The sequence below is a fragment of the Thermobia domestica genome, chromosome 11 (assembly GCF_964235325.1).
Source record: "Thermobia domestica chromosome 11, izTheDome1.hap1.1, whole genome shotgun sequence".
Classification (NCBI taxonomy): domain Eukaryota; kingdom Metazoa; phylum Arthropoda; class Insecta; order Zygentoma; family Lepismatidae; genus Thermobia; species Thermobia domestica.
In genome coordinates, this window is record NC_137464.1 from 109,870,690 (window position 1) to 109,892,350 (window position 21,661).

At 35.0% G+C, this 21,661-nt stretch overlaps 1 protein-coding gene across 3 annotated transcripts in view; it reads left to right on the top strand.

The window, feature by feature from the left end:
* LOC145663645 (uncharacterized) overlaps positions 1–21,034 on the top strand; it is a 52,971-nt gene extending 31,937 nt beyond the window's left edge. For 2 of the 3 annotated variants that reach the window (XR_014127207.1, XM_081729751.1), the window contains exons 2-3: positions 18,462–18,638; positions 19,511–21,034. Coding sequence is in view for 1 of the 3 variants with exons in the window: in XM_081729751.1 (XP_081585877.1) it covers positions 18,462–18,638; positions 19,511–19,554 (221 nt within the window). In the remaining 2 variants the exon portion in view is untranslated. Of the gene's footprint in view, positions 1–18,461; positions 18,835–19,510 lie in introns of those variants that run through there. The other variant, XR_014127206.1, reaches the window with a different exon arrangement.
* Positions 21,035–21,661: the final 627 nt, after the last annotated feature.

Here is a 21,661-nt window from a genome sequence, read left to right on the forward strand (position 1 = left end):
CATAAAAAAAGTTATGACCCTTGTGTGAAATTTTATGGAGACCCTTTGTAGATTGGAAAACATATTTTCTGTTACAGTCCACAGTGTGTATACATTTTTTACTCACCCAATATATATATTTTGTGTGTGTGTGTGTGTTTCACTGTTTATTGACAAGTATTTCTTAGGATTATTATGGAACTTATAAACTTGTAATGCTAGAATGTCCGTTACTCCACACGATAAATTTAAGTTTTTAATTCAATTTCTTGCAATAGACAGAATGATTATGTTGTTCATATCGTTAATGGAGTCAATTCATTAATATTTTCATGGGTAAAGGTGGCTTTGATAGTGGCTATTTATATTCCGTTTAAAAGCTATAAATTCACTAGCTTCTATGCAACGTGCACAGCAGAAAAGAAATGTTTGTTTCCTATAATAAAAGGATATTTTGGAAAGTGGCTATCCATATACGATACATAAATCTTCTAAGTGCCATTTGGACCACTTTCGACGCCAAAGGGCCTAACTCCAAGCAACAAAATCAAAAAACCCAAATTATGTTTTCATTCACTTCAGTAGAAGAGCACATTATATAAAAGATGTTCCTAACAGTAAACTATAAAACTATAAACTCCAAAGTAAAAATTTTTCTTAGCCAACAAAGCGGAAATACAAATTTTCATGAGATATTGAAGTTCAAATTTCACTCCTGAAAAATCTTATGTTGAAGTTAACTATTATTATTATTATTATTATTATTATTTTAAAGAAAACATTTTTATTGTCTTTTTTGAATATATATATATATATATATATATATATATACACGATTCCTTAAAAGAGATAAATAGTTTCTCAAGAAATATGAAGGTGATACAATAAATAAAAAACGTAAATAAAAAGATATCATACATGCTTCGTTTACTTACTCACTTGTCACACCATATGAAAAGAGTCTTTATTAATTAACACGTCCAAAATAATTTCACAAGAAAATTGCTTTTCGCCCTCATTTACAATCCTTCCTTCTTTTACTTTTCTTTTTGTCCTTTCTTCTTCATCTCATATTTCTCAATTTCTTTTGAGCGTCTGAGTGTATCATTTATTTTCATTATCCCTTCGTTTATACGAACACAGAAACATCCATCATTCATTTTTAAACTTTTCCCTTTCCTTTTTGTTGTCTCTTTATCGTCATTAACCGTAATTTTCGCTGTCCTTTGTCATTGCAAAATTTTAAAATAATTGCTTATTTCAGCCATCAGTTCATTTAGTCGTGGACAAATGACTCTTCACCGTATCTTCAGAGCAGGTGACTACTACTAGAGCCACCAAATGTTGTCTTCCCCTCTCGGAATAAGGTATACAGAAATAGCACTTACATACATAAAGATTTACTTCTTTTCTCTTCCCTCATTTAAATTTGTCAAGGTTTTGTGTTGAACATATTGCACGTTTTCTTCAAAGGAGAACTTTTGATATTTCTAGAAGAATAAAGGTACGAGTCACCATACTAAGCTTTCTCGCTCCATTTCGTAAATTGAATCATCATATGCTGCAATTATTATGGAAACAAATTATTTACGAAATACGAATAAAATAATAAGAGGCTATCTTGAAATACTTTGTCCGAAGAAAACTCACATCCAAGAGTAAAACTACTCTTTGCGGATTGTTTAATGATTTATTTCATATATGAACAAAGTGAGTGAGGATTACCCTAAATAAACTCATCCTCAAGAAGAAAGTAACTCTTTTGAATTGTTTAGATGACAAATGATTTGAACATCATTATAAGATTTTTGCTGTTTTCTTTTCTCTTGTGAAATGTCAATAAAAATCAATTTCGAACTTCCGTAACAAGTGAGTCGGAGAAGTTGAAGTCTTCAGAATCTGACTCACCAGGCTCGATGACCCAGTCTGGTACGATGACCCGGAAAGATCCTTAGCTAGTGCTGACCCAGTCTGACCTAGACGGTATCAGAACATTTCCGATCAACTTAAGTATCAAAACATTATTGATACTCCATTTTTTTTATAAAATAATAGTAATTGTTGTTATTATTATTACATTAATATAATAATAATATTGAATAGACTAAATATCGACACTTAAATACCGATTTCTCTTACACTTTTTCGAGGCCTACCTGCGACTGATAAAATAGTCGAAATTGCGAGCTAATGCGCAACTATTTTGACATGTTTAAAAAATCTGTGTTAACCTTCAGTTCATGTTTTTTTTTTTTAACATTTTATCTAGTACTGTTATTATAAAACATAATTGAACAATGAGGTATCAACATCATCTAGTCGTCAGTTTCTCCGCAGATTGAGGATTAATCTAGCTTCTGAATATGAGCCAAAACGTTTAGATATTTTCTGAAATCACCAGTAACTTTGTACTTCTGAACGATTTTATCAATTCGCTCGCCCATCTGCTTGTATCGTTCAGAAACTAGTTGCCCAAGAGACGAGAAATTTCTCGTCTTGTCAGGAAAATGAGACGAGGCTGGTGAGGCGACATGTTTTTCCAGATTTGAAACGAGGCACGAAACATAAAAAAATGTCATATTATTTCCGAGACGAGAATCGACACGAAAATTTTCTCGAGTGTCGTGGTCAACTTTACTTTACCCCAAATCTCAGACCTCAAACACGACTTTAGTTTTACAGTATTCATAGGGTAAAAATTATAAATTGATAAAGTAATTGTCTGAACATAATGAAGAGAATTTGATCAAATGTTTAAAGATACACAAGGCATTACACAATATATTGTAATAATAAATGTTGTTGTTATATCGCACCCATCGTCAACCTCTCGTGATGTGGAAAGGAAAGCATAAATAATGCGTATATATATATATATATATATATATATATATATATATATATATATATATATATATATATATATATATATATATATATATATATATATATATATATATATATATATATATAAAACTAAATGAAAAATTTTCGAGACAAGATTAGAAAACTTTCCGAGAATAAAGACGAGGCGAGAAGAAAATGTTCGCAAATCGAGACGAGTTGAATCTTGTACAAAATTTACAAGACTGAACAAAATTCTCGGAAAACCATGTCGTCTCGTTTCATAGGTAACACTAAATGTAAGCGTACAAATTGTTTTCAGCAATAGTTTACGTGTGATAACTTGTACAGTACATATTCTGAGAACGTGATTGAGAAAGAACCTCTAACATTTGTTTCTTCACAAGTATAACAGAAAAAAAAGGAAGAAAAAGGACGAAGGTGAGGATGGAAGCACAGAATATGAAAACGGGTGTTGATGAATGTTATAAGAGAAGACTGAACTCTGGTTGGCTTATGCAATATAGTCATTGAAATGGATAGATGAGATTAGTTGAACTGCTCTGACAGGGTCTGTTTGAATTATTTATGAAACAGAAAGAAATGTTTTATGAGGATAAGCTATTTACCATCAGCAGTGTTTTTAAATAATAAATAGGAACACACACGTATATTTTTCAGTTTTCTATATACATATGTGCATATATGTCAGTGTGTGTGTGTGTGTCTGCATTTCACCTATCACATGAGTAGACCACACATGCACTGTCACAAACAAGCATTAAAAATCCTTTGGTTATATTCTGGATGGATCTTTATCTATGTTTTTAAGAGACCAATGTTTTTTTCTGGTCTATTGTTGTTGTGCCTTCTCATTGATTATCTATGAACTTTGTTGTTCTTGTTTTGGTGACGAAAACACTTCTTTAATGGTTGTTGTGGTAGTTGGAGAGAATTAAAGCATTTTTAGTGTTGAAGAATTCTTAACTGAGACTTCTTGTAGCGTACAAACAACTTTACGTGAATTAAATAAATATTTTAATGAGTTATGTTAGACATATATAAAACAAACTTTTACTAGCAAAAGTGTCACTTTTTCACACGGGAAGCAATGGTTTATGGAAAAGAGTTTTAAAAAATCAAGCTTGTTTAGCCTATCGTATTTCGCAAAAGCATGTCTTGTCAATAACATAAACCATTGGCGCAAAGTTCCTAGGTCCAACGGTTTCAGATATCTGATGATCAGATTTACAATGATTGGCTATGTTAGAATGCAATAGTCACTTTGATGGTGAATTATCTTAACTCGCAGATAGCTGATATTTGTTGTTGTTGTTGAGTTGTGTTTAACGTCCCGTTCAGCAGCGAGACTATATGAGACGTGGACCTACATATTAACGTGGAATCCGAACCAAATGAGCTCCCGCCGGGAATCGAACCCGGGCCTCCAAATTCATGTCCAAAATGAAACTATTCTCCCCGTGCGAAGAACGGGTATTCTGTTAGTGTGAAATAAAAGCAAAGATTAATAATATCGAACGAAGCTTTCCGAAGGAAGGTAATGTACGAGTATATATGTTGGTTGGTCTATCAGTAAAGAGTTAACTAAAAATATCGTTAGATGCTATATATAGAATATTGTATTCTACGACAAGGAAGAAAGATGAACATTAAGAAAACTGAATAGAAATAACTTGATACTTTCGAAATATGGATGTGGAGAAGAATGAAGATAATTTGGATGGAATGTGGAGCACTCCGATCTTAATTACGAATTAGTAAAAGAAAATAGCATACAAACCATTAAACAAGTGCTAGATATAATACTGTACTAAGGGAGAAAGAACAGTGTTGTAGTTAATAAAAACAGGAAAACAAACTAGTTAGGACATTCTTTTGTCCGCGTGTTCTCTAGAGGTTTTCCGAATCTCTGTTTTCCAACTATATTCTCTTTTCACCAATCCTTTCTTAATAATTTACTTTCATTAATCAATTGTCTACTTTAACATAAAGGTCGTGGAACTTAATTATTTCATTTTTTCAGTTTCATTATTTGAGAAGTACGTGAATTATGAGAAACATGATAGAATGAATAATGAAAGGAAAATGAGTGAAGGAAACAAAAGACTGCATTAGATGACGCTATTAAAACGTTAAACGCTAGCCAAAACAAACAGGTTAGCTAAGTGGTGTAGTGCATGGAAGATTCTCAATTTGCTGGAAATGACCTGCCATGATTACCAGAATACCTATAATGATGATATCGATGATGATATTATTAAAATTTGAGAAATATCTCCAGCTATGATTGAAAATTTAGCTCTAAAAGCAGTGAATCGAAATTTACCATGAAAAATCTCTAAAGTCAGTGAATGAAATGATTATTAGGTATTTGCTATGAAAATGTATCTCTAAAAGCTTAAATGAAATGTTCATAAAGTACTCTTACATTTGCTATGAAAATTTATCTTTAAAAGCAGTGAATGGAATGATGGTAAGATACGCTTAAAGCTGCTATGAAAATTTATCTCTAAAAGCAGTGAATAGAATGTTCACAAGGTACAAAATTTATCTCTAAAAGCGTGATTGGAATGCTAATAAAGTATGTTGTATTTGATATGAAAATTTATCTCTAACAGCAGCAAATGGATCTCTAAAAGCGTAAATGGAGTGCTAGTAAGGTTCACTTATCTTTGGTACCGAACTGTGAATGAATAAGACTTTAGAACTTCTAAGAAATTTGATTTGATTTCCAATTTAGCGCCTCTTTCAGCAGCGAGGCAATATGAGACGTGAACCTACAGCTTAAGGTGGAATCCGAACCACATTAGCTTCCGCCGGGAATCGATCTCGGGTCTCCCACGCCAAAGTCGCGTACGCTAACCGCTTAGCCACGAGGGAGCTTAAACTTCTAAGAAAGAAAGGGTGTTCATTTTGTTTTAAAAAACGTGGCTGCTATTTTATGTAGTACAACATTTTCATAATAGTCTACTAATTTTCGAGGTGCTTACTTGCCTTCTTCTCCCTTTTTCATAATGTTCTGTTGCCATCAACAATGTCGTCAAGGCAATTTAACTAGTATCTTCGATCCAATTTTCAAAGTTTAATTATACTCAGCTTACGAGCTGTATTCATCAATCCTTAAAATTGGCCTTTTGCGCGCTTGGTGGCGTTCTCATACACAGCAAGGTCGTTCATCATTGTCAGCTCCACAATGCGGTAACACCTGCGTTGCTCCAGACATCTCTTTTTATATAGATATACCGTACGTATATAAAATCATATCCAACAAAACTTTTCTTTTAAACATTCAAGTAAAGAGAAAAATGTGTATTTTTTTCTAATGAATTGTTTTTTCCCTATTGGTGCCACCATTTTAGTTAAAAACTAAATAAGATGAAACGTGCTTTCCATAACTATAATATTATCTAGTGTAAATAATTAGCCCTTTTTTTAAAATTATTTATTAATGAAGTTTAGCTCTTGTTGCTTCTAGTAGTTCGTAGGTATCAACTAGTGCTGTTGGATTTTTGTGACATTTGAGGTTTTCGGTTTTTGAGAAAACCGGTTTTCTGAAAACCGAAAACCGCAAATGCGGTTTTAAAAACCGACATTTCGGTTTTATGAAATTTCACTTTTTTTCAAAAACCGATTTCGACAGCACTAGTATCAACTAATCTCTGGATAGATTCTGAATTTAGAAATCGCAACGTGTAATTCGATATTGAAGCAATATGTTATAGTAAGTGTTCATGAGATTTCTTTCAAAACATTTGAAGGGTCCAGGGGAAAAATATGATAAGTCACATTTTGCAAATTTTACAGTACAACAAATTTAAAGTTTGAAGTTATATATTTTTCAAAATGTCATTACAACGCAATGCTTATTGTTCTTAATATTCATTTTAGTTATATCTTATTGTGATTGGATATTATAAAGTATGAAAAATAATATAGTAGTAATACTTCTTTAACAATAAAAAAGTACTGTGCTTTGTTTATCGGACTTATCAGAGTTTTCCCCAAACAATCAGTACTGTCTTGATACTGATGATTATTTTATTCACAAGATTGCTGTAAGAAATATAATAAAAACACATCTTTGTAACACTTGTACATATTTTGAAGGGTGGTTTCTTGATTTACTGTGCCTTTGGAAGGTTTCTGTACTACTCCACTGCCTTTAAAGAGCAATAGTTTTTCAGTGACTGCAAATCTGCATATTTTTCTTGAGATATCTCCAGGAACCATAAAAATGATAGGCCTAGGTGAGTTATGTTTTTAAAATTAGTTGAGGTGAAAACAAGATAGGTTAGAGGCAGTATATAGAAGTAGTGCTGTCAATCGGGTCGATTCTGACCCGAATCGGATCAGCTCTTTTCAAGTCACTGGTTGGTCAGCTCGGGCCATGGATAGTCAGCTAGGGTCGTGTTACGGGTCAGTCGAGTCAGCTCGGATCGGGTCACGTGTCAGGTTGGTTCGAACATTTTTGTTTCGGGTAAGGTTCCGGTCGGATTTTGGGTCAACTTGAACTGACCCAAAACAAAAATGTTTGACCTAACCTGACCCGAGCTGACTCGACCGACCTGTAACACGACCCTGGCTGAATCTACTCATGACCCGAGCTGTCCCAACCAGTGGCCCGAAAATAGCTGGCCCGGCTCGAGTCAGAATCGACCAGATTAAGAGCACTGTTTATAAGCTAAGTTAAACATTTGTAGGCTAGTTTACGTTAGGGTAGGTTACGTTAGTTATTCTGTAACGTGTATTACGTTAAAACTTGCCATCATAGGCCGTGGATTACCAGTATTTTTCAAATGTTTCGTAAGATCATCAACTTTCCCGCGAGCAATACCATGAGGTGAAGCGAATGCAGCTTTACAAACAGTGACCTCCTCTGTCTATCCTTCTTGTACCACCCGCAGTCGGTATGAATATGATGCATTACAATAAGACGCTTCACTCTCGTTTTTCCTAGGCCTACGCCTCTTCACAGGTACTATTACAATTAGGCCTGACAGGTATATGTTAATTTCGTCATTTGACACCATTTCGTTCATTCGTCTAATGATTTCTTGTTTTCCTACATCATTAACCTTCTCAAAACGTCGTTTGCAGGTGCACTCTGGGCCGGTCTCATGGCTCTGTCGTTTGAATTTTGCATTACATCTCGAATTCTTCCATATGAAGGTTTTGTCTTAGATGTTGAAGGTGGAGCAGATTCTTCTTCACTCAGGGAATCATCCATGCTTTGTTGATCATTACTACTGACCACAACAACTAAAGAAACCCACGTTTTATTGTAAACTTCACGTTAACTAGAACACGTTTCTGAACGGAGACTGTGAACAAGTAATTTCTTAAATGGCCGATATCAATGCTGCCAGTTGTGCAACACAACAATAACCTGGACTTAACAGCGTCTTCCCCAGAAGGTCGTGGACTTAACATATTCTTCCCCAGGATGGGTTTTCTTTACTCCTAAATATTTTCGGACTTATCATAGTGTTCCCCTCGTCATTAAATCAACAGAAACGTCCGTTTTCATAGAACAACACAGTATCAAAAACAAAAAATATCGATTTTTGGACTTATCAGTTTCTTCCCCTGGACCCTTCATTTGTGTTCAGAGCCAATAACAAATAATACTTATAATAATGATAATAATTTTACAATATTATTAGGGTTTAACGGGAAAATGTCTAAAGATGGGGAATAATACAGTTTCCGGGATGGGGTGTTTCCAGCGATTGCATATATGCAACCCATGTATTATTCAACTTGTCTTCACGAAAGAAAGCGACCAGTACCGGAACTGATCACTTCCGGTTAGACGAGCACCCAAAAACTTGTTAAGAGGAGTAAAAAGTTTGGAGTCAGGGGTCCAATACTATATAAGACACTATGTCCATAGAGTATTGAACCGTTCTATTTTGCATCCACAAAGATAGTGTTATTATATATATATATATATATATATATATATATATATTTAAATGATATAATTAGAGTGTTTTGTAAGTAGCGTAAAATCATAGTTTTACAAAGGAGGCGTACAGATGTGTGTCGAATACCGGAATTGGTCACTTCCAGTCACCCATTTTTGGATCACGCTTCGATTTTTTTCGTCGAGTTGGGGCAGTCGCTGGAAATGCACCATTCTCGTAAACTGTTTTATCCCCCAAAGATGAGACATACCAATCCATAAATGTAATCAACTTAAGCATAATGATATAGAAGATATGAGCAAAATGATACCAACTTGAGTAAAATACATGCGTAGTTTTCGAAGAAAGTAGAAAAAAACTTTTCTAAATATATATATATATATATATATATATATATATATATATATATATATATATATATATATATATATATATATATATATATATATATATATATATATATATATATATATATATATATATATATATATATGTATGTATATAAAGCTAAAAACTCATTCGGTATGATAATTATGCCACTTATTAAGATGAAACTAAGTCTGAAATATACCTTCATCAAACGTTTTGGTATAACATTGGCAAAACACAACTATACAGTATGTCTATTAACATATAGTCCAATTTTATGATTAACTCTTAAACTTTAATTTCTGTTTAACACCAATATTGTCCAAAGATAATACATAAATAAATCGATAGATGAACATCGAGTTGAACAAAATTAAATACTTCGGCTTAAATTCTTATGCATCGTTTTCGAGAAAATCGCCGAAAACGACTGTTTAGGGTGCTATAAAGTATATCGTCCGGTGCTATTATGAATTGAGAACTATTATCTGCTGTAAAATATTGTTTGCTTATTTATGTATTGTATATGCAAATAATATGCTGGTAAGTAGTAAATTATCTTCTGACGGTGACACATAACCCTAATAATGATACCCATTCTATTTGTAATAAAAATAATAGTATAAAACTGACACAGGCTAGTGGTTACAGTTCGTGCTTCGCAATCGGCAGGTCCCGGGTTCAAGTTCAGTGGCCAAGAATGCTGACTTTTGTTTTCCAGGATTTTCCGCAGTTCCACTAGCCAAATATGGATACGGAAACTTTATATATACACAGGATGTTTCAAAACAACACCGACAACGTTTGGGAGGTGATTCCTGACAGTAAGATAAAACAAAAAAGTATAGACCAACCTGGGTGCACTAATGCTTCCTTTTGGAGTTAGAGGCTGCCGAAAACACGAAAAAAATAAACTTTAAAAGTCCATAACTCAAAAACTATGGGACCTGCCGTAGTCGGGCCAAGACTTCACTTAGGAACTAATATGTGCGCTATCCAAAAATCCATGTTTCAGAATCCTAAGATACACGCTTAGGGAGTTTGGCTACGGGCATAAAATTTGAAGTACTCACCAACTACCTGTATATCTGTAATATATATTTGTAATGTTTCTACTTCCTTTCTCATTTCTATTGTTATTATTGTTGTTCTTACTATGCCTACTAACGATTCTAGTGTAAATTGGACTGAAAGGCTGTGTTTGGAGGTTAGCATTTACTGTAAACGTTGTATAATTCAGGTGACATAATACATACTTGCCTGACTTCTCTCCCAGTCTCCACGTTATTGGATTATTTTTGATTCAAGAGCAACCTCACTGTATGTTTTGTTTACAGGTTGCAAAGTAGTAGTTGGTCCCTCCAATTGACCCTGGTTTCTTTAAGTATTGTTAGAAGTTTGGTCCAATTGACCCGGTCTATGAAGCGGTCGACAAACGTAACTCTTCCCTTACGTCAAGAATTCGTTCTGATATAATTCTCATCAACTCAACATCATGTCTGGTAGCCTTTTCCTTTCCGAATTTCAAATTGATCTTTCTCTAACATATTTTGTTTCTTACTTTCCAGCAGCCTGTTCAGTATGCACGCAATAATCTTTCCAGTGTGGGAAATAAGGCTAATGGTTCTGTGATCACTGCGCTTTTTTTAAAAGTAATGCAACCATTGTGACATCTAGAAAATTCTTGAGCCATTCTCTACTCAGGTAGATCTTGTTAATAAGTGAACTCAGAACTCTAATTGCAGTGTCTCCTAATCCCTTGAGCAAATCCACTGATATATATATATATATATATATATATATATATATATATATATATATATATATATATATATATTGCCGTCTTTGATGAATTGTACAACTTCACTTTTCAATATTTCTAGGTGTTTATTATTCCTTATCCACTTTTCTCCTGTTTTGATTGCAATTTTTTCTTGGTCGGTTCTTCTGCTCATATAGATCTTTAATGTATTCCTCCAAAATGCTAAAGATGCGTGATGGTCAGTGATTACGTGACCTTGATATTTTTTTTATTTATTCCAAACGTGCGTATACTTCTGGAGTTTTCCCTTCCAATTCCATACTTTCTGATAGATCATATCTTTCTCGCTGTTGAAGTTCCATTATTTCTTCACAAATCTCTTCCATGTACTTCTTTCTGGCTCAGTTAGTTTCTCTTCCCAACTCAATATTCAACCCTCTGTATTCTTTGATGTAGGTGACTTTCTTCTCTTTTGCGTTCTTCCATCTTCTTATGCATCCCTTCAGTTACCCACGGTTTTCTCTGTGTTTTCTCATCTTGCCAATGTTGTTATTGAGTGTATCTAGCAGAATCTGTTTAACTTTTTCCTACTTATTTTTCTACACTGCTCATCATATCGTCCATTACACAATAGTTTTCTTCTATATTTTTCAGTCGTTCGAAATTCCATTTACGATTTCTCATCCCATTTTTGTTGGTTGACTTTAACTAAGCTTCGACTTCCCCCACTAAAAGGATGTTTTCCGAATCAGTGTCCGCTCTTGATAGTGTCTTCACGTCATGAAATGTTGCTTGAATAGAATGTAATCAATTTGGTAGTATTTCTTTTGACTTTTTATCGGGTGCAACTTGGTTTTTCTTGTCTTGAACCATGTATTCGTAACCATCATATCATGTTGCCCACAAACGTCGATACGCATCTGACTCCGTGTTTTCCTTCTGTCTAGTTCAAATGATCCTACCATCTTATTCATAACTTCTTCTCCCACTACTATAGCATTGAATTACTTCTTCCCTCCTGATGTAATATGTCACTAATCTCGTCATATATTGCTTCTGCTCAATTGTCATCATGGTCTGTTGTTGACATATATTTATATTATCACGATATCGACTGATTTTGCACTTAACTTTACAGAAATCAAGCGATCACTACAGCATTCCAAGTTGGTTACGCTTTCTTCTATTTCGTTTCTCATTGCTATCGCGGTACCATTCTTGGCGTTAATGTCACCCGAATAGAACATTGTGTAGTTTAGCTGCACAAAAAAGTTCTTGCAGATTATCAATTTCACAAGGTTATCAAAAAATAACTACTTTATAAAAATAGTTACATTTTTAACGATTATAAATTAAAAATTAAATAGTGCAAAATTTAATTGATTAAATCTTAAATTATTGAATTTTTAATTGATTAATTTAATCGTTAATTTTTAACGGATTAATTAGAAGTCTGCTCCTATGGTAAGGATTTTTCTGATGGAGAAATACAAGTATATCCTCATCAAGCCTTTCGTTAAGATACTAGCAAGACCAAGGATCTTATAAAATAGAGGATCTGCCCTTACAACAAAATCTTGAAGCCATACGTCACAGTTTCGCCACCCCTACTCTGCCCACTCTGCCCAATAGGATCGCAATGTTTTGAGCCAACAATCATGGAGGAAACAAAAGTAGCCAATCAGACGATGGTAGAAACGAGAGTAGCCAATCAGATGTGCCGATGCTCGGTTGTTTTTGGGCTTCACCGATTTAATAGGATGAAGATACATATGGGCGGATCCTCTATTTATAACATCCTTGAGCAAGACAGCAGTGCACACTATGGTGAATGAGATATACCATAAAATTATGACTATCTCTAAAACTTGTTTTTGTTTAACAATGTTTTAGCCTAAATACAAAATATACAATCAAGATGAACAAAACGTTAAATTGTCATGCGTAGCTTTCGGAAAGAAAATAATAACGAATTTTTATGGCATTCAAATCGTATCTTTCATTGCAAATAATAATTTATAGTTTTTTTTTAATTCTTCTCTAACAGATTATTTATTTATTTATATTTATATCATGGTCAGTCCTAAGAACGTGCTAAGAAAGGTGGATGGACCTCCTTTACGTAGCTAAGCATTCCGGGTCTCAGAGTCGGGAGGGAGAGATAGAACCATGGAGGAAATTCATAGTCCCGTATGGACGGAGATTCCAAGATTGCTGCCCTTTATGGCTTGTTCGGTCAGCAACCTGCTAGCGGAGATGATACTTATGTTATCCTCCGAAATGGGAAACAAGGTCTGCCCTTAGGTCCGGGAGATAAGATTACATGCTACCTCAATACGTATGTAAGGCCACATTGCCACGTAAAATGAATCTTGTAGCTGTAATTTAAAAAAGTATATATATATATATATATTGAAACCCTACCATATTTTACCATGTAAACATAGTCTTGAAAGGGACACACAACATTTTTTTGCATCTTGCAAGGAGCTGAACAATGTGCAACTTTTTGGGACGTCTTGCTTGCTACCTTCTATCGCCCTCCCGCTGACATGAAGGAAAAAACAGTTTCGCCGCTTCCGAAACAACGGATTCTTTTGGACAGGGAGGGGAAATGTGCCAAAATACACATTTTTAATAAGGAGGTTCACTATTTGTCCACTAGAGTGCAGCGCTGCATGTGTGGAGACACCTTTCTTGCTTTCAAGAAGTTGTAACATCTAAATAGTAAATAGAAAGATCGGGTTGCAAGGTTACGTTTATGATAGCTACAAAATTCATTTAACGTGGCAATGGGCCTTAAGACGGGGAGTGGACCGTGCGCACCCTCACCCTACCAGGAGGATGATGTAGTATAGCTCTCAAAGAGCGTTTCGTGTGTGCTTGGGTCCGAGATGGGATGTTTATATTCTAAGGCACGCTCGTACCTAAAGGGTAAATGAGTTAGTGGAATCCTTCGCCCCAGATAGCTCATACTAGTTGCAGGATCCAAGTCTCTGTCAGGGAAGCCGTCGCTCCCAAATAGACGTTGTCTTAAAAGTGAGACAATCTACGTCAGCCATTAGGTCTGATAATGTACGGTGTACCACTACCTTGATTATAGTCTCGTATTCCTTGGACGATCCTACCTGGAGGAGAATGTCGGTTTACTGACTCGAGGGGGACCAAACGGGGACTGGAAAAAGGTTTCGATGCTAGGTTTCTGGGTAAAGGTTTCCGATCCTAGTGGAAGGGAGGGGTCTCTCGGGGATGAGGGACTAGTATCAAACTCAAATGGGGACTTAAAACGTAAATTGGGTTAGGGATGAGATACGGGAGTATCTCGACGTGTATACGGTTACCTCTAACCGAATAGCGGTAGGGCTGGGAACGAACAAGCCCCCTAGGATATGCCTGGGGCTCCCGGATTCGGTTGAACTCTGCTGGGGTGTGGTCATACCGTGAGATTCGGTAGCCTATGTGAGCTTATCCCAGGAATCTGGGTAACGGCCAGCATAGGCGGTAAGTGAACTTGTCTTATGGGAGGACCTGGCTCGCTAGCTGTACCACCTCGACCGGTAGGTACAGTGGACGTATCTCACTCCCTAGGGAACTAGGGTCACATCGCCAATTGCAAATCAAAGTCGAGGGACACATCTTGAAGGTGCACATCGTGCACAACGACAATTCGTCTAAATATAGAGGAATTTGGGGCCGGATGCATGTAGTGTTGCCGGTCCATAAATTACACCAAACGGCCGCAGCTCGTTATGAGTGACGAGCGAAATGTGGTGGTAGACTACTTCTATCTAATGTACAGTATAACAAATAACTAACAGACTCTATCTAGTTTTGTCTTCTACTGACGGTGACACGCGTGTTCTAACAGTAACCCACATACTACTTCTAAATGTTCTATGCTTATTGATCACCCTGTATGCTATGGGAATGCAGTTCATATATAGGTCGCCTACAATAACCACTTTTCGGTTCTTGTCAGTTCAAGAGATATCCAATCAATCTCTGATAGATCTGGCAGCTCTGGTTTCTTGTTAGTTTTTTATCCACACACTATTGAAAAATATTCCAATAACGTTTTTTCTTTTTCTTCTTCTTTTCCGAAGTCCAGAAAGTTTCGTAAGTTGTTGAAACTTAAGTCAATATCAAGAAGAATTATGTTTGAACAACTTGAGTTGCTGTGGTTTATTTACAATTCCAAACACTTGTATTCTGTAACCATATTTTGAAAATAATTTCCATTAAAATTGCGCAAGAAGAAGAAGAATCAGGAGAAAGAAAATTCTCACTTGTATGGGGTAAACATCGTTATGAAATCATTAAATTCTTATTATGCAGTACGCAGCAGGCTAGTATGTAAACTTACTAATGACTACCCTTATATCTTACCTTGAACTTTATTTCTTAACTTAAATAAAAACAGATTTAATTAAAAGATAATTAATTTTGTTGGGAAACTAACTTGATGTGTATGTATATTTTTCCTGAAAGTTGTTTTCTTAATCATGGGAAGAGGTAGTAATTTGGTTTCTGTACGTGAAGAAATTCTTTTAAAACTTGGTAAAACACGCAAATTCAAATAAGAATTATTTCCACACAATTGTGTGTTAACCAATAAGAAAGTGGTATTAATACTTGCTTACTGTCACTATTCAATATTAAATATAAGAGATAAGGCGTATGATTACAACACAATCCGAATCAATACTATTATTATTATTATTATTATTATTATTATTATTATTATTATTATTATTATTATTATTATTATTATTATTATTATTATTATTAATAATAATTATTATTATTATTATTATTATTATTATTGGTTGGTTGGTTGGATTAGAGTTTCCTTTAATCAGCGAGACTATATGATACGTGATCCGCAACATTTTGCTTCTCGCGGCACACCATAAATTATTTATGACTCAATACGCTACACCAAAATGTAATTTCGCTCATGTAATGTTGATATTGACACTGCTAATACAAACATGTAATATAATCATCATACAGACGTGGACAAATTATTAGCAATTTTAGAAATTTTCACATGTAAATTGAAGAAAATTACAAATTAAAACAAGAATACCTGTGTAAACGTTTTAATATCTGAATAATTTTGTATCCCACTATATTTTACGTACTGTTACAGTATGTCAGTGCTTTGTATGGAAACCCTTGACTTGACATTGTGTCTGGATTCGTTTTGGTATATGGTTTATTAACGTACAGCAAAAGTTCTTTATTTCTGGATCACCGTGCCATACACTTTTCATCACTTCTATCAGCTGGTTTCTTGACGTTGGATGCTGCTTCGTAACTTTTTTTTTCTTCAGGAAGGGCCCACAGAAACTCTATGGGGTTCATATCTGGGCTGTTTCCAGGCAACGGAAGGACTCTGACCCCTTTCTTCTCCAAAGATTTGGAAATATCCTTAGCCCTGTGGCATGACGCACCATCATGCATGAAAATCGGGTCCCCAGATGGAAACCATTCACGCAACTGTGGCAAAAGATGTTCTGTGATGACTTTTTGATATTGCTCTGTGTTCATATTTCCTTCTGCTACATAGAGACAGGGAGGAAGCTCCGTTCCTCTCACACTAATGCATCTTCATACCATCACTCGTGTTTGAGATTTTACACTTTGTCTTACATACTTTGTCTTAAAGACTTCGCCTTCGGTTCTCATCACATACTGCAAGTTCTCCTCTTCTACAGAAATTGTAGTCTAATCACTGAATACCATCTGTGGACAAATGACCATGTTTCAATGACTTTAAAATTACTGAAGTCCACATGAATCACATTAAAATTCGTTCAGTAATCAACAATACAGGCAACCTTTACATTTGCAATCTATCAAATTACACTTAAATGATAAATGATGTATTATTACACTCAAATGACTAATAAAATACTTTTTCCCAATCATCTGCAGTCCAATCCTGGTAATCCGTGGCCTACTGATACCGTTTCTTCACCATTGCTGGAGTCAGTTTTTGTTTCTTTCTGGAACGCCTAGCTTTCAGCCCTCTCTCAAACAATTGGCGATGAACAGTTGTCGATGAAACATGGACACCAGCATTTGCGAGCATTCCCTGTAGTTGTGTAGAAGTTGCTCGGCGATTTTTTCTTGATTCCCTGCATACGATGCACTGACCCCTAGGTTTCTGCTAATCTCCAACTTGGACATGCTTTTCAAGTTCAACAGAGTCCGAATTATCGCTCGTTTCTTTGGCGGCACATCTTTTCTCGTACCCATTTTTTTTTTTTTTTTTTCAAAACGACAGTTCATAATAATTCAAAGAATAATCTCCAAGCAAACACACAAAATCACACTTGAACCACCCTACATGCACACAAGACACTCGTAAATGAACCAGTAACTGCTCCAGCAGGTACTTTTCCTATCAAGAAAGGTTTTAAACTGAATATTATCAGTGATTTTATCTCCGAAGACGAATTTACTTTTCTTTTCCTCCATTAAACATTCCTCGCCTGGAAACCACATGTAATCATGTTACGTCAGATTACTGGAGTAACCATCACTCGCCTGCCGTTAAAATTCGTAAACAACTTATAAATGTCTCTCAGTGATAATACTGTCATGTGGTTTCTCACAAATGACTCTCTTCAACAAAATTTACGAAATACAGTAAATCAACAAATTTGCATGGATTACCAAAAATTGCTAATAATTTGTCCACGTCTGTATATATTATTATTAAACAGAAATACACTTCTAAATTTGTTAATAATTCATGAACTTTAATTTATTGTAGATGGAGTGTAAAAAATATAACAAAACACACTCTTCTATTAGGCCTACTATTAAAATAAATCATTGTATTCGTGCTTTACACAGCAACGAAATAAAATTTATTTTTTATACAATAATAGGCCTTAATATCAAGAGTGTTTTTTTTTTTTTTTTTAATTGCTACCCACAGATCCGAGAAATGTAGATTTATTTGCTACAAGAGTGGGATAAGTGTATATCAACTCAGTGACAAACTATACACGAAAGTCTATTCTTGCTTTCACCACAGTTCGTTTTGCTTTCCGACAAGAATGCTCTATGTAAAAGGAGCAAGTAGAAACTTGCATGACTGCCACACTAATAAATCAGTGTGTATCAAAGTGGTGTGATCAACAGTCGCTCCTTTTTGCGCTAAGAGAGTAGAATCATAATAATGGATATCGATTACTTAAATTTAACTGATAGTGACTTAGATCCACCATATAAGCCGAGTACATCTGATGAAAGTTCCACGGACTCAGATGATTACCAACGGAGATCTGCTGCTAGACAAATCAATTTGTTCCATAATTATTCTGCGCCAGGACCAGCAGCTGCTACAGGTACGTGTAAGGTTCCTCCTATTACTGCTAGTGGGTAGAGTAAATGCAGTATAATTACTGGAAAGTTAAGTGCAAACGCACTGCTCAACGCTCAGCGTTTGGGTTCGATTTTTTCGTCAGTTTTTCTCAATGTGCGCAAAACTGTTCCCTATTCTAATACATTGTTAATAAAAGTTATATACTTTTTTTTCGTAGGTTCCAAACAACAAAGCCAAACAGCACAAGGATCTCAGAATTTAGTACGACTGCCTCCTTCCCAAGCAAGTGGGTCCACTTCTATCTCCCTACAAGAAAGCTCTATGGGTAATAGTGACAATGTCATCCCACAAACAGACGAAAGTGCTGAAAGAGGTCACCAGAAAGAAGCAGAAGGTGAGGAAAATTTTTATATTAAACCATGAAAGCAAAATTATTTTACGTTTTCACTGACAAAAAGAATTTAGCCTAGTTTTGTATTATGAGTAGTATGGAAAGTTTTCATAAACCTATTTAAAATAGAATTAGTTAAGATTTCCTTATTAGCTTCTCTTGTCGTAGTAGATTTAGTCCGATTCCCTTTATGAAGTCATTATTTATTTATTTATTTATTTATTTGTTTATTTATTTTTGTACAAATCTCCAATTGTTTTAATGACATCAACATAAACAATGAGAATAAGTTGGCTTTTAATATACTCTCTCTCTCTCTTATTCCTCAAAGTATTGCGAGTTTATGACAAAGTTCGCAGTATATTAAGAAATAACAAGAAAATAAAAGAGGGAGAGAGAGAGAAAGAGAAGTACATTAAAAGCCAACTTATTTTCATTGTTTATGTTGATATCATTACCGTAAAACAATTCTTTCTTTGTAAAAAGAATTAAAGATTTTTTATGCTGTTTATTATTAATGCTTCTTTCAATAATTACTGCTCACTTTTTAAATTGTGCCTCTTTTCGTAGACTCAAAAGTTACTCTTCATTAACCCAAGTGTATTCTTTTTGTGTATACACCAGCCTAATAATATCCAAAATATAGTATTGATGTTCCATGTTATAGAAGAACAGAACAAACATTGACACTTATCATAATTTAATAATTACAGAATTTCGGGAAAGATATGCTCTCAGGAATTACAAACATGAGTGGTATTTTTAATAATAATGTCCTCTGCTGTTTTTTAATAACATCAAACATCAAAATTATGTTTTGAATGTCTTCGTTTGACTTGTACACTGAAAAATTATTTTGTCTGTCTTTCGTTTAGGTAATGGTCAAAGAAAGCAAACCCTACAGTTGGAGGAAAACTAAAACTATTAAAGAAAAGAAGGAATTTGGGGCAATCCTATACGTCTACTTCTGGGAAGTTCGTACCCGTCAAAGCTATGAATCCAGTCGACTGCACAGCTTGTCCACTTAAATGCCAATCCAAAATCACCGAAGAAAAACGGAAAGCTATATTTCATCAATTCTGAGGTTTAGGTGATCTACAAGAGCAAAATATATTTGCTGCTGGTTTAGTTAACATGCGTATGATTACAAGAAGGAAAACTACTAAACGTGGTCAGTATCGAAAGGCTTGTGGGTGCGAATACACTTTGATAAGCCCCTCCGCTCAAAACATTACAGTGTGCAAGAAAATGTTCCTCGCAACACTTGCTATATCCAATGGCAGACTTGATAGGCTTCTGAAGAAACAACGAAGGAATAGTGACGTATTTCCGTACGATAGGAGAGGTAGGGCTAGTGATGCGCACGAGTCGAGCTCTTCCAATAGGAAAATATACTTTTTTCGAGTCGAGACATCACATTTACAGTACATTTTCGAGACGAGACAGCCTCAAATCTTGTCTCGTGCGCATCCCTGGGTAGGGCTTCTTCTGTGAACAAGACACCTGACTCCAAAATAAGAAAGGTTGTTGCTCACATAAAAAAAAATCGCTGTCACTACCAGCCACTATACCAGAGAAAAGAATATAGAAAGACTCTATTTACCACCGGATTTTAATCTTTAAAAAAATGTATGATATCTACATGGAAGAGAATCCTGATCAGGAAAGCTTCGTTTCAGAAAAAGTGTACAGGGATATTTTTAAAAGAAAATTTCCACATCTTCGCTTTCATCCATCTGCAAGACTTGCGATTTACTTAATACCCAGATCTCAGCAGCTCCACCATCAGGAAAGTCATTTTACAGGAAAGATCTAGAGCTACACCAACGCCAAGCAGAAGCGGCAAGATCTAGCCTCAAGAGAGATAAAGACTTTCATCTGCGGACTCCGTTACCATAACATTCGATCTTATGAAGACTCTGCCTACTCCAAAGTTAGAAGTTAATGAAATTTACAATAAACAACAACTATGGACTTTCAACTTAGACGTCCATGCATACTTTCAGGACCAGCAAGTGGGTACATGTATATGTGGCACGAAGGTATAACAAAATACTTTGGATAGTGTAATAATTACCTGTACCTTGGGCAGAAAGTGCTCATACATATGCACTATACTTCATAGAATGTTAATTGAATAATAACAGAAGAAGAATGTTTTTAATATATGTAAAATATTATTATGGGATAGTTGTTGCTATGTAAATGTTTTATGGATACCTCGTCAGCAAGTTTGTGTGCTTGACAGTTTGAAGGAAAATATATTATAAAGTATATCAGCTAATAAACCATTTTAGCAACGTTCATCGACGTTATCATTCTAATAGAAAAGGTGAGAATAATGGTATATAATTATTAAAGATTTTTTTTACTTGTCAATGAGTACTACCACTCAAGATTTATACATCTTACTTTATCGAACCAGGTTGACGACTACCCTTGGTGAGTCGTTATAAAAATTTTTGGTGCCTTCACACCGGGATTAGTTAAAAATTTTGGTTTACCTCACCCGGGATTTGCTGTAAATTCGTACCCCGAAGAAAAGTAAGGGTGAATTTACTTTTATAATTTAGTTAATGAATACAAATTTGACCATACTGAGAAGTGGTAGAATAATTGTAAGAAAAATGGACAATGAAACAATGGAGCATGAATCCACTAATAGTGACAATGGTGAGCATACTGTAGCACCAGAAATGACATCGTCAGAAGATCGAATCTTGTTAGCTTTACAGCGACAATTGATTCAGATGTCTACTGAGTTAAAGCAGACGATGAAGCATAACTCTGAAGAATTAAGTAGACGAATAGAACAGAAGTCTGATGAATCTAACAAGCAATATGAAGAATTAAGTAGACGAATAGAACAGAAGTCTGATTAATCTAACAAGCAATACGAAGAATTAAGTAGACGGATGGAACAGAAGTCGGATGAAACGAAACAATTAATTATCCAGACGATGAGCGATATCACCTCGCAGTTCGAGGAAAAGTTAAAAGGAATATCGGAGGAATGCCAGGGTAAT